The 13,554-nt window shown below is 37.3% G+C and overlaps 1 protein-coding gene across 3 annotated transcripts in view; it reads right to left on the bottom strand.

The window, feature by feature from the left end:
• The window catches only part of LOC115222162 (ras-related protein Rab-27A), a 56,210-nt gene that overhangs the window by 8,158 nt on the left and 34,498 nt on the right, over positions 1-13,554 (bottom strand). For all 3 annotated transcript variants that reach the window (XM_029792303.2, XM_029792305.2, XM_029792304.2), the window contains 3 exons: positions 10,340-10,420; positions 6,697-6,803; positions 3,952-4,037 (listed from right to left, as the gene is read on the bottom strand). In XM_029792303.2, coding sequence (XP_029648163.1) covers positions 3,952-4,037; positions 6,697-6,803; positions 10,340-10,420 — 274 coding nt within the window. The remainder of the gene's footprint in view (positions 1-3,951; positions 4,038-6,696; positions 6,804-10,339; positions 10,421-13,554) is intronic.

The raw sequence follows: 13,554 nt of genomic DNA on the forward strand, positions 1-13,554 counted from the left end.
ATATTCTATTATTACGATACTGTGAAATTTGTAAATAATAAAATGTGAAAATCAGATTAAGTTGGAATTTCATTGATTAAAATATTCCTCTATACACAATCATACAAACTCAAATATATACATATGTATACATGTATATCATCATCATCACCATCATCGTCGTTTAACGTCCGTTTTCCATGCTGGCATGGGTTGGACGGTTCAACCAGGGTCTGGGAAGCCTGAAGGCTGCACCAGGCTCCAGTCTGATCTGGCAGTGTTTCTACAGCCGGATGTCCTTCCTAACACCATGATGATATATATGTATATATAATATTGTGATCTAGTTATATGTTTTAAAAAATATATTTTATTTTTTATTTATGATTTGGTTTATGTCTATCATTGTTTGAATTGCATAATAGTGGTTTTTCTCTAATTTATATATATATATGTGGAGGCGCAATGACCTAGTGGTTAGGGCAGCGGACTCGCGGTCGCAGGATTGGTTTCGATTCCCAGACCGGGCGTTGTGAGTGTTTATTGAGCAAAAACACCTAAAAGCTCCACGAGGCTCTGGCAGGGGGTGGTGATCCCTGCTGTACTCTTTCTCCCACTCTTTCTTTTGTTGGCCTGCTCGCTTAGCCAGCGGGGTGGCGTCATTCGAAGGCTAAAACAATGCAAACGCATTGTGACCAGCGATGTGTAACAACATCTGATGGTCTGTTCGGTCACATGATCGTGATCGATATATATATATATATATATATATATATATATACATATATATACATATAGCGGTGCCCCAGCAAAGCCACAGCTCGTGAAACTAGATAAAATAAAAAATAAAATAAATAAAAAACAGCAAATAAGGAAGTGGAGAGGCTATAAAATCGACAGACACCAGCTGGTAAACATTCCAGTATGTCTATTTATTCCAATGTATTAGATGAATCCACACACACATGTATTAGTGGTACAGATTATCTGGTAGAAAAAGTTGGTAATTGCATAAACAAAGGTGTGGGAGCCTATAAGCATATAGGAACAAGAGAGTAATTGAGCCAATGAGCAAAAACTCATTGTCGCTAAAACCAAATGGGTATGTGGCTTTAGTGACAATCTGCTCATTTGCCCATTTGTTTCTATATGCTTATAGGCTCCCACTCTTTACTCTTTTACTTGTTTCAGTCATATGACTGCGGCCATCCTGGAGCACCGCCTTTAATCGAGTAACTCGACCCCGGGACTTATTCTTTTGTAAGCCCAGTACTTATTCTATCGGTCTCTTTGGCCGAACCGCTAAGTTACGGGGACATAAACACACCAGCAACGGTTGTCAAGCAATGCTAGGGGGACAAACACAGATGCACAAACACACACACGCATATATATATATATATATATACGACGGACTTCTTTCAGTTTCCGTCTACCGAATCCACTCACAAGGCTTTGGTCGGCCCGAGGCTATAGTAGAAGACACTTGTCCAAGGTGCCACGCAGTGGGACTGAACCCAGAACTGTGTGGTTGGTAAACAAGCTACTTACCACACAGCCACTCCTGCGCCTTATGCAATTACCAACTTTTTCTACTTGATAATCTGTACCACTAATACATGTGTGTGTGGACTCATCCAATACATTTGAATAGTGGCTGTGTGGTAAGTAGCTTGTTTACCAACCACATGGTTCCGGGTTCAGTCCCACTGCGTGGAACCTTGGGCAAGTGTCTTCTACTATAGCCTTGGGCCAACCAAAGCCTTGTGAGTGGATTTGGTCGACAGAAACTGAAAGAAGCCCATTGTATATATATATATATATGTATGTGTATGTGTGTGTGTTTGTGTGTCTGTGTTTGTCCTCCTAGCATTGCTTGACAACCGATGCTGGTGTGTTTACGTCCCCGTTACTTAGCGGTTCGGCAAAAGAGACCGATAGAATAAGTACTGGGCTTACAAAAGAATAAGTCCCGGGGTCGATTTGCTCGACTAAAGGCGGTGCTCCAGCATGGCCACAGTCAAATGACTGAAACAAGTAAAAGAGTAAAAGGGTAATGTTTACCAGCTGGTGTCTGTTGATTTTGTGTCCTCTATGCTTTCTTATTTGCCATATAAATCAAGAGTAAACCACTCTTTACCCCTGCAAGAGTGCCATGCAATAACTAGCACTTGGTTATGAATAATTGGATACACTACCGGCAGTGTATTGGATAGGTACTATCCCTTAGTTGGTTTCTCAACCTCTAACTCACACACACACACATATATATAAATTTAAATAAGTGGAAAATGGAGAAAACTTTTGATCAACAAACAAACAAATTGACCAGCATTGGTTGATTATTTTTTAATACAAAACATGACATAACATTTCTTACAGCCGTTTCCGCAACCAATGTCAGTCGGTGCTTACGAAAGAAATTCCGAAAATAATATTCGCCATCTTCAATAGAACATTTGATCTAATATGTAGAGCTTCATCAGAGTGACCACAAATGCATAAAATAAAATTAACGAAGTGAAGAGGGAAGAGGAAAGAACAGGGCCTCAAAATGAGGCCTGAAGGCTCAATATATTAAAATCATACCATCCTGCACGGTGGAGCATGAAGCATACACACCCTGGTTCCCCTTTATAGAGAGGTACCCCATAAATATTTTCTCTAGATCACTGCTAGTTCACTCTTTTGCCTATCGACTTCAAGCTCCATGCTGCAAGATGGTATGATTTTAATATATCGAGACTTCTGACCTCATCTTGAGGCCCTGTTCTTTCTTCTTTCCTCTTCCCTTCATTTATTTTATTTTCGCATTTGTATTCACTCTGCGAATGTGCTATGAAGACAGCGAATATTATTTTCGGAATTTCTTTCATAAGCACTGACTGGTACATCGGTATCGGAAACAGCTGTAAGAAATGTTATGTCATGTTTTGTATTAAAAAATAATCAACCAATGCTGGTCAATCTGTTTGTTTGTTGATCAAAAGTTTTCTCCATTTTCTGCTTATTTAAATTTGATTCCCGATAAACTTTTGTTTATTCCATTGTTACCTGTATCCTATGAGCATAGTGTGCTTGCATACCCATGCCCAGTGATAGCATAGGTAAATGATACCGATAGAAGAAAAGGATACTATTATCCCTTAGACGGTTATTCCAACCGCTAACTCTGCTTACCTTATATATGTATGTATATACATAACCAGCCCGCTCATAAGTACCTTGGATAGTAGGGTGACATGCCATACTTGAGGAGACCTATTGAGTCAAGTACATCAACATCAAAATCAAATCAAATTACAATCAAATGGAAATTGTAGTTGTGACCCCCGTGCTGGTGGCACGTAAAAAGCACCATCCAAACGTGGCCAATGCCAGTGCCGCTTTGACTGGCTTCCATGCCAATGGCACGTGAAAAGCACCATCCGATCGTGGTCGATGCCAGCTCCCCTGGCTCCTGTGCCAGTGGCATGTAAAAAGCACCCACTACACTCTTGGAGTGGTTGGCATTAGGAAGGGCATCCAGCTGTAGAAACACTGCCAGATCAGACAGGGGCCTGGTGCAGCCTCCTGGATTCCCAGACCCAGTTGAACCGTCCAACCCATGCCAGCATGGAAAACGGACATTAAACGATGATGATGATGATGATGATATATATATATATATATATACAAAGGGCTTCTTTGAGCTCATCTGCCAAATCCACTCACAAGTCTTTGGTCAGCTCAGGACTATAGAAGACACTCACCCAAAGAGCCCATCATTGAGACTGAACCAGAAACCATATGGCTAGGAAACAAACTCCTTACCACACTGCCACATCTCACAACAATCCCAGATTCCCAAACCCCTTGATGTTTGGCTGATTTGAAAACTAATGGAAAACTTGTAAACATTAAACACTAATTGTTTCATAACTATGTCTTTTGATTAATTTATCTTCCTTCTAATTTATGCGAATAAATTACCTTTCTTGGCCAGCAGTATCCCATAACTGAAGATGAATTCTTTGACTTCGTCCCACAGTTCCATCAGCACTAGGTATCCGATGGACCTAAAATCCAAGATAAAAACATGCTGTATATTGCAAAAAAGAAAAAGTCTGGAAACCACAAACGTAAAATATTTCTAAACTGGAACTATTTGTCATTCTTAAGCAAGAATGTTGTTGAAAGTGACTTCAAAGCTTCAGCCAGCTAAGAATAATAAATTTGTACTCTGCAAAAGTATAGAGTAACCCAAGCGTCACCAACCTTTTGATAATGGAATGTCAAACCTAGCTTCCAAAAGCATTGCACGTACCAACCTCATATTACTAGTTTTATTAGTAGAGTTTATGCTTTTAAAACTCGCTATAACAGAAATCTATTTTATTAATATGTAGCGGCACAAGCAGTCAGCAACGTATTGGATGAGATCTTGCGGCAGCCAATGCCATCTCTGAGACTGGAGCGAGACCTCACTTGCATCCATTTGCCATGCGCGAGATCACAACAAGGCTTGCAATGGCAAACTGTATATAAGGGCAAAACAGAAACACATTCACTCTCTCTCTCTCTGCCTCTTCAGAGCAGTGCTTGCTGAGCACACTTCACTGGCTGGGCCTGTCTGCATGTTGTACCTACAGAGGCAATGTGCCTGCACTAATGGAGATACACAGCTCGAGATGGTTGCTGAGAGCAATGCACTTCACCTGTAAATTGCATTTGTACTTAAAGACTTTCTTCGCCTGCCGGAGCCTGATCTACACGAAGAACAAGATATAATGGGAGAAGGCAATGTTCTCCCGATATCGTAAACCTTGCCTTCCATTATAAATAATTTAATAATTCAAATTGCATGGAAACAAATATGATTTTATTTAAAAAATTTGAAAAATTTTTTCAAATTATAAACAACAGAACAAAAATATATATTTCTTTACTACCCACAAGGGGCTAAACACAGAGGGGACAAACAAGGACAGACAAACGGATTAAGTTGATTACATCGACCCCAGTGCATAACTGGTGCTTAATTTATCGACCCCGAAAGGATGAAAGGCAAAGTCGACCTCGGTGGAATTTGAACCCAGAACGAACGGCAGACGAAATACGGCTACGCATTTCGCCCGGCGTGCTAATGTTTCTGCCAGCTCATCGCAGAACAAAAACATAAACAAGTTATAAACAACAGTTACATAAACCTAAATTTCTATAAATTAATGAGAACCTGTGATGAGTTACTCAGTAAACCATCAAATTAATATAAAATCGTTTTTATTATAACTGAACATACAACAAACATTAATCTAAGCTAGGACTAACAACTTAACAATAAAGCATCCGAGTAACAAAACTCCTAGATCATATAGATTTGATAGGAGCACAGTTTATAACGAGCCTACTCAGTGTCCATAAATACTTAGGTTAAACCAAAGCATTTGACCCGAGCAAGAAAACAAAGGAGAAATAGTGACCCCAGCAAGTTTAGAGCAAGTTGTTTTACATCTATTACACTATTCTACTTTTGTTTTTTTGCTCAGCTCAAACACTTTAGTTTAACCAATATTTATTTCTTTATTGCCCATGCGGGGGGCTAAATATAGAGGGGAAAAACAAGGACAGAGGGATTAAGTCGATTACATTGATCCTAGTGTGTAACTGGTACTTATTTAATCAACCCCAAAAGGATGAAAGGCAAAGTTGACCTCAGTGGAATTTGAACTCAGAAAGTAACGGCAGAAGAAATACCACTAGGTATTTCGCCTGGCATGCTAGCGATTCTGCCAGCTTGCCACCCTAAGTGCCCTCAGTGTCCATAAATATTAGCTTACCAACAACTAGAACAATGCTACAAACAATTAGCAAAAACTAAATGTGTATGTACAAGAGTTTCTGCAAGGTCTATGTGAGCATATCTTTGACAGCCCTGGTATTTGAAGAACATGATGCTGGTTTCTATGTGGTTACTAGTCCTACGAGAAATGTTGTTTGTTCCTTGTCGAGCCACACCTGGCTCATAGGGCCAGTTTCCTAGTTTCCTTGGCATATAGGTTCCCCACCTGAACGGGACATTGGTCCGTCGCAGGTGGGAAAGAGTGCATTTGTGAGGTAGTTGCCGGGGGTCCAGCGCGGTAGGATCAGCGTTCCCCCAGAACTTGGTTACGTGACACCTAACTGAGTGAAGATGGCTGCTCTCAAGGCCACAGCAAGACCCAGGAGGAAAGAGTGAGGGAAAGTTGTGGCGAAAGAGTCAGCAGAAGTTCGTCATCACCTTCTGCCAGAACCGTGTGGAGCTTAGGTGTTTCGCTCATAAACACACACATCGCCCAGTCTGAGATTCGAACCGGCGATTCCTCGACTGCAAGTCCGCTGCTCTAACCACCAGGCCATGTGCCTCCACCCTACAAGAAATAACAGGACCCAATACCCCAGAGAACTTTCTCAAGGTCCAATGTCTGCCTTGATATGGTTTCAATGGCTGGATGTCCTTCCAAATGCCAACCCCTTTGCCCAATATACTGGGAGCTTTTTTCATGGCACCATCACTAGTGAGGTTGCCAAGTAACTCGTAAATTGGCTTTAAATGTTCTAATAAAACAAGTTGTTTATTTCAGTTTTAAAAAGAAAGAAAATAAAATAAATTTACACTCTTGATTAAAATGCATAAACTCGTCAAGAAAAAACAGTGCCTGAGAATATAAATTAGTAATTGCAGTTTAATCAACTTACAACTCGTTTTTCTCGGAAATCAATTCCTACTGTTGAAGTAAATTTGGAGACGAATGTATTATCTGTGTACTGATACAGAAAACTTGTTTTGCCTACTCCAGAATCTCCTGAAAACATAAATAGTGGCGTATACATGTAGGAATATATATATATTGGTGGTTAGGTAGAGGGTGAATATATCTGCTATAAAAAAATATTTAAAAAAAATTTGCTGTATCGCAGGAGTGGCTGTGTGGTAAGTAGCTTGCTTACCAACCACATGGTTCGAGGTTCAGTCCCACTGCGTGGCACCTTGGGCAAGTGTCTTCTGCTATAGCCTCAGGCCGACCAAAGCCTTGTGAGTGGATTTGGTAGACGGAAACTGAAAGAAGCCCGTCGTATATATATGTATATATATATATGTTTGTGTGTCTGTGTTTGTCCCCCTAGCTTTGCTTGACAACCGATGCTGGTGTGTTTATGTCCCCGTCACTTAGTGGTTTGGCAAAAGAGACCGATAGAATAAGTACTGGGCTTACAAAAGAATAAGTCCCGGGGTCGAGTTGCTCGATTAAAGGCGGTGCTCCAGCATGGCCGCAGTGTATATTTTCATTGAAGGTGAGGTGAAATGCACAGTTGTGCTAAGTGAGGTGGAGTGAAGAGAAGCAGGAGGAGAATGAATTAATGTGTAAGCACCACAAGAGAAGAGAAAGGGGGTGAGAAAGAAAGAAAGCAGACAATGAAGGGAAGACAAAGAGAGAAAGAGAAGCAAAAGGTGGGAGGGAGGAGAAAGAGAGTAAAAAAAACGAATGATGAACAATGTTTGGAGAAGTGAAAATTGCATTCACACACATATTGACAAAAATGCACGTATATACATATATACATATAATTACATCATGGGTGGTTGGCATAATAAAATTTGAAAAATTTTTTCAACTTCGAGTATGGTGCCTTTGAGATTTTCACTGCAAAAATCGATCATTGCTTAATATTTGATTAAAACTTCAAATCTAGGAAAAATGGAAAAAATTAACAAAAAAACTGTTCTCAATTAACTACAGTAATCTAATCAACACGTGCATACATATTCACAAATACACACACACACACACACACACACACACACTTCAAATGCTGAACCATTGAAAGTAAACAGAAATACCTCATGCTGAAAATTTTTTAAAACTATTTATTTCTTTCTTTTCTGTCTCACACAAGACTTTGGTGAAACCAGGACCACAGTCTCTTTTTTCAATTCCTTGAAACATCATCATCGTTTTAACATCCAGTTTTCCATGTTTGCATGGATCAGATTAGAATTTATTGAAGCAAATTTTCTAGGGTCAGAAAGTCATCAGGTAATATTTGCCTGTGGCCGCCATGTTTATGTAGAATATTGGAAATGAATGACACTGCTTATCTGATGGTAATATTCATTGTATGATGTGATGTCATCATGAAGACACACACACACATATATATATATATATATATATATATAGACAGAGGCTGTATGGTTAGAAGTTTGCTTCCAAACCACATAATTCCGGAGTCAGTCCCACTGGGCAAGTGTTTTCTACAATCGCCCTGGCCTGACCAAAGCTCTGTGAGTGGATTTGGTAGACAGAAAATGAAAGAAGCTTATTCCATATATATATATATATATATATATCATCATCATTTAACATCCATTTTCCATGCGGGCATGTGTGTGACTTTGTGTCTGTGTTTGTCCCTCAACACCACTTGACAACTGGCGTTGGTATGTTTGCATCCACATAACTTAGCAGTTTGGCAAAAGAGACCAACGAAATAAGTACCAGGCTTAAACAATATAAGTACTAGGATTGATTCGTTCAACTAAAATACTTCTGGTCACTGTCTAATAACTGAAACAAGTAAAAGATAAAAGATATATATATATAATAATTATTATTTGAGGGAATATAAATCAAAACTTACAGGGGAAAAAATTCAATTTAGAAATACTAAATCAAATTTCACACAATATAATATATTTATAAAAAAATTAGAAAAAAAAACACCTTTTATCAATTCAAAATGAACAATTAAATTACACCATCTAGAAAATTACATATAATAGAAATATTAATATATATATTATATACGTTTTTATTATTTTTTTTTTGTAATTTACTTAATCATTAATATTTTATTGTTATTTTAATTTTAATATTTCTATTATATGTAATTTTCTAGATGGTGTAATTTAATTGTTCATTTTGAATTGATGAAAGGTGTTTTTTTTCTAATTTTATATATATATGTGTAAATTAGAGAAAAACCACTATTATGTAATTCAAACAATGATAGATGTAAATTATACCATATAGAAAAAATAAAATATATGATAAAACATTTACCTAGATCACAATAAAGTACATAATAATAAACAGTATATAATTAATAAATAGACTACGTAAATTGAATCATTTTTGGATCGATTAAATTTAAATTTAATTGTAATTTGAATTGAAGATATAGCCACGAAACGTACGTAGTCTATTTATTAATTAAATACTGTTTATTATTATATACTTTATTGTGATCCAGGTAAATGTTTTATCATATATTTTATTTTTTCTATATGGTATGATTTACGTCTATCATTGTTTGAATTACATAATAGTGGTTTTCCTCTAATTTATATATATATATATATATAATTATTTATATTGTGAAATTTGATTTAATACTAAATTGAATTTTTCCCTGTAAGTTTGGAGTTATACTCCTTAATAATATATATATATATATATATATATATATATATATATATATATATATATATATATATATATATATTGGCGTTAGGAAGGGCATCCTTGGCGTTAGGAAGAGCATCCAGCCGTAGAAACACTGCCAGATCTGACTGGGCCTGATGAAGCCTTCCAGCTTCACAGACCCCAGTTGAACCGTCCAGCCCATGCTAGCATGGAGAACGGACGCTAAATGATGATGATGATGATATATATACAGTGCACCAACAGGAAAGTGTTGAATAAGTAAACTGTAGAATATAATAAGGTGCATATTATGTACCTGATGGTAAAGCAACCTACAAAGGTGTTACTTATGGTTTTGGGCCCTTTTGCTATCTGTTAGCAAGCATCCACTGAGAAAATTTTTTGTCAGGGAATTGGTACTTTCTGTCAGTGGTACAGGCTCCAGCCAAAGGCTCATTGTACCAAAAGTGAGGTACTAACTGGAGTATCTGGTACAGACATAAATGTTACATGAAACTGAACAGCCACTTCATGCAAGTATTAAATCGTTAGCATAAATTTAATCATCATCATCATCATTAATTAATGTCTGTTTTCCATGCTGGTATGGGTTGGATGATTTGAATGGGCCCAGCAAACCAGAGAGCTACATAAGGCTCCAATGTCTGCTTTGGTATGGTTTCTACAGCTGGATACTTTTCTTAATGCTGGGTTCTTTTTACATGGCACCAACACCAGTGAGGTCACCAAGTAACTTGCAAAACAAGACCCCTGATTGAGGTAGTGACAGGGAGTAATATTGATGAAGGTGAGTTTTATGCCAGGTGATGAGAGGTTAATATAACTAAAATCTGCAATTTTCCAAATTATTCAGAAAGAAAATATGACAAGATGTTTTTTTTTTTCCAACATACCTAATGCCAAGAACTTAAGAAGATAATCATAATCTGCAGAGGAAGTAGGGTTGGCTGCTGCTGAAGCACCAGATTCTGGCTCTAATAAAAGAAACAAAAGAAAAATATTTTTAAATGCTTTGTCAACAAAGAAAATTTATATTTTCCTAAAAGACAACATTGTTTATCAACAGAAGCAAACACAGTACTACTACTATTACTGCTACTACTACTATTACTCATATAATCTTATTAAGCAATTTATGCTCAACCTTTAAAATTGTCAATGTAAAGAGTATACTTTTCCGTTAACAGAATTTTTTTCCATGAAAGAATATAAAATTATAATGGCTCTATTGTTTAGGGATATATTATAATGGATTCATTGTATGTGAAACTACTGGAGCAGTTTGTGACTCAAACCATTATCTCTGATGTAAGTATGATAGTCAAAAAGAATAGAGATTCTTCCTGTTGCACCTGTCTTTTATTTATTATTATTATTATTTTTTTGGTATACTATCCTTCAGTATATTGTTAGTTCACTAGTTCTTCTTCTTCTTCTTATTATTATTATTATTATTAAAGCGGCAAGCTGGGAGAATTGTTAGCATGCTAAGCAAAATGTTTAGTGGCATTTCGTCCATTTTTATGTTCTAAGTTCAAATTCCACCAAAGTCAACTTTGCCATTCATCCTTTCAGGGACAATTAAATAAGTATCAGTTACACACTGGGGTCAATGTAATCGACTAACTCCTACCCACAAATTTCAGGCCTTGTGCCTATAGTAGAAAGGATCATCATCATCATCATCAATCGACTTACTACTCCCCACAAATTTCAGGCCTTGTGCCTATAGTAGAAAGGATCGTCATCGTCATCATCATCATTATTAAGGTGGTGAGCTGGCAGAATCATTAGCACGCTGGGTGAAATGCTTAGCAGTATTTTGTCTGCCGCTATGTTCTGAGTTCAAATTCCGCTGAGGTCAACTTTGCCTTTCATCCTTTTGGGGTCGATGAAATAAGTACCTGTTGAGTATTGGGGGTCGATGTAATTGACTATCCCCCTCCCCCAAATTTCAGGCCTTGTGCCTACAGTAGAAAGGTTTATTATTATTATTATTATTATTATTATTATTATCATTATTAACAGCATTTCTTCCATCTCTTTTCAAATAACACCAAGGTCAACTTTGCCTTTCGGTGTTTTGGTGGGGTTGATAAATTAACTACCAGTTGACCACTGGGTCCAATGTAATCAGCTACCCCACTCACCACAAATTTCAGGGTCTTGTACTTATAGCAGAAAGGATTATTATTATCATTATTATCATCATCATCATCATCATTAAGGCAGCAAGTTGGCAGAATTGGTAGCATGCTGGATAAAACAATTAGTAGTATTTCACCTGTAGCTACATTCCGAGTTCAAATTCCATTGAGGTCAACTTTGCCTTTCATCCTTTCAGGGTTGATAGAATGAGTACCAGTTGAGCACTGGGGTCAATGTTATCGGCTTAGCCCCTACCCTGAACTTGCTGGCCTTGTGCCAAAATTTGAAATTGTTATTATCAATATTATTATTATTAAGTACCAGTGAAACACTGAGGTCAATGTAATCAACTGGTCCCCTCCCCCAAAATTTCAGGCTTTGTGCCTGTAACAGAAAGGATTATTATTACTTCCACCTTAGTGAATGTGGAGGTATTGTTTTCAGTTGTACTTGTTTATTTGTTTGTCCATGGACAAGATATCTCAAGAACTGCTGGACGGATTTGGATGAAACTTTCAGGGATGTTTGACCTTGTGACTGGCATGAACTGATTAGATTTTAGGATCAATCCAGTACCGGACAAAGATTCTGGATTATTTTTCTGGTTTTTTTTTTTACTTAACTTTTGAGAGCAGTCAAGTTCATTTCAGATATTCTCATTTTAAAAATCATCTTTGGCTAATCATTGAGAGGACATTAGTATTGTCTTGGTGGATGTTTGTGCTCTCTGAGTGTCCTTCTAGCAAACTGAGACCACAATTTTATTTCAGTTCCCTGATAAAGTCTCTTACAAGACTAATGCACAAGAAAACCAGAATATACACTCTGTCATCTACTGAAAATGTCATATCTATATAAAGAAGAAACATTGATAGAATTATAGAGCACAAATGCACAAAATCACAATAAATTGTAGAATTAATTTCCTCAGAGATTTTCCTGATATTTTTTATAAATATGAATATATAAGACAGGTAGAAATTACATTGGAAAACATCTTTAAATTGCCTTCTGGTATTTGGTTTCAAATTTTGGTACAAGGCCAACAATTTCAGGGGAGGAGGTAAGCCAATTACATCAACCCCAGTATTCAACTGGTACTTGTTTTATCATTGATAGGCGGCGAGCTGGCAGAAACGTTAGCACGCCGGGCGAAGTGCTTAGCGGTATTTCGTCTGCGTTACGTTGTGAGTTCAAATTCCGCCAAGGTCGACTTTGCCTTTCATCCTTTCGGGGTCGATAAATTAAGTACCAGTTACGCACTGGGGTCGATATAATCGACTTTAATACCTATGTCTGTCCTTGTTTGTCCCCTCTGTGTTTAGCCCCTTGTGGGTAATAAAGAAATAGGTACTTGTTTTATCAACCCTGAAAGGAAGAAAGGCAGTTGACCGTGGCAGAATTTGAGCTCAAAACACGAAGACGGATGAAATGTTGCTAAGCAATTATTTGCCTGGCATGCTAACGAGTCTGCCAGCTTGCTACCATTCATTTTAAGCAATATTCTGGCAACAAAACTCACAAAGTATCACAAATACAAAATTGTGTAGACACTTTTCAATATGAAAACTATTTATTGAACATTCCAATTAACAACAGAAGCAAAAATAAAAAGTATTATAAAAGTAAAACAAATACAGGCATTGTTATGGAAGTCAACTGCCATAACAATGCCTCCATAGTAAATTCAGCATCCAAAACCAGCAAAACAAAAAAAACAACATATTATTAACAACTGCATAAAATTTGAAAGCTTCTATATGTTGATAAATTCACATTTGAATGTTATTGAAGACATACCAAGTACATAGATAGATTATAAAGTTAGGGTGTTTTCAGAGAAGTACTCTACCCAAATATTGGGTTATTAACACTGTCTGGTTCCAGGCCAATGCTGGGCTTCTCAGGTGAAGAAAATCCAAGTCTCACGATGTTCAAACCATAAAGTGGGTTTGGCAAA

The sequence above is a fragment of the Octopus sinensis genome, linkage group LG19, assembly GCF_006345805.1.
Source record: "Octopus sinensis linkage group LG19, ASM634580v1, whole genome shotgun sequence".
NCBI lineage: Eukaryota > Metazoa > Mollusca > Cephalopoda > Octopoda > Octopodidae > Octopus > Octopus sinensis.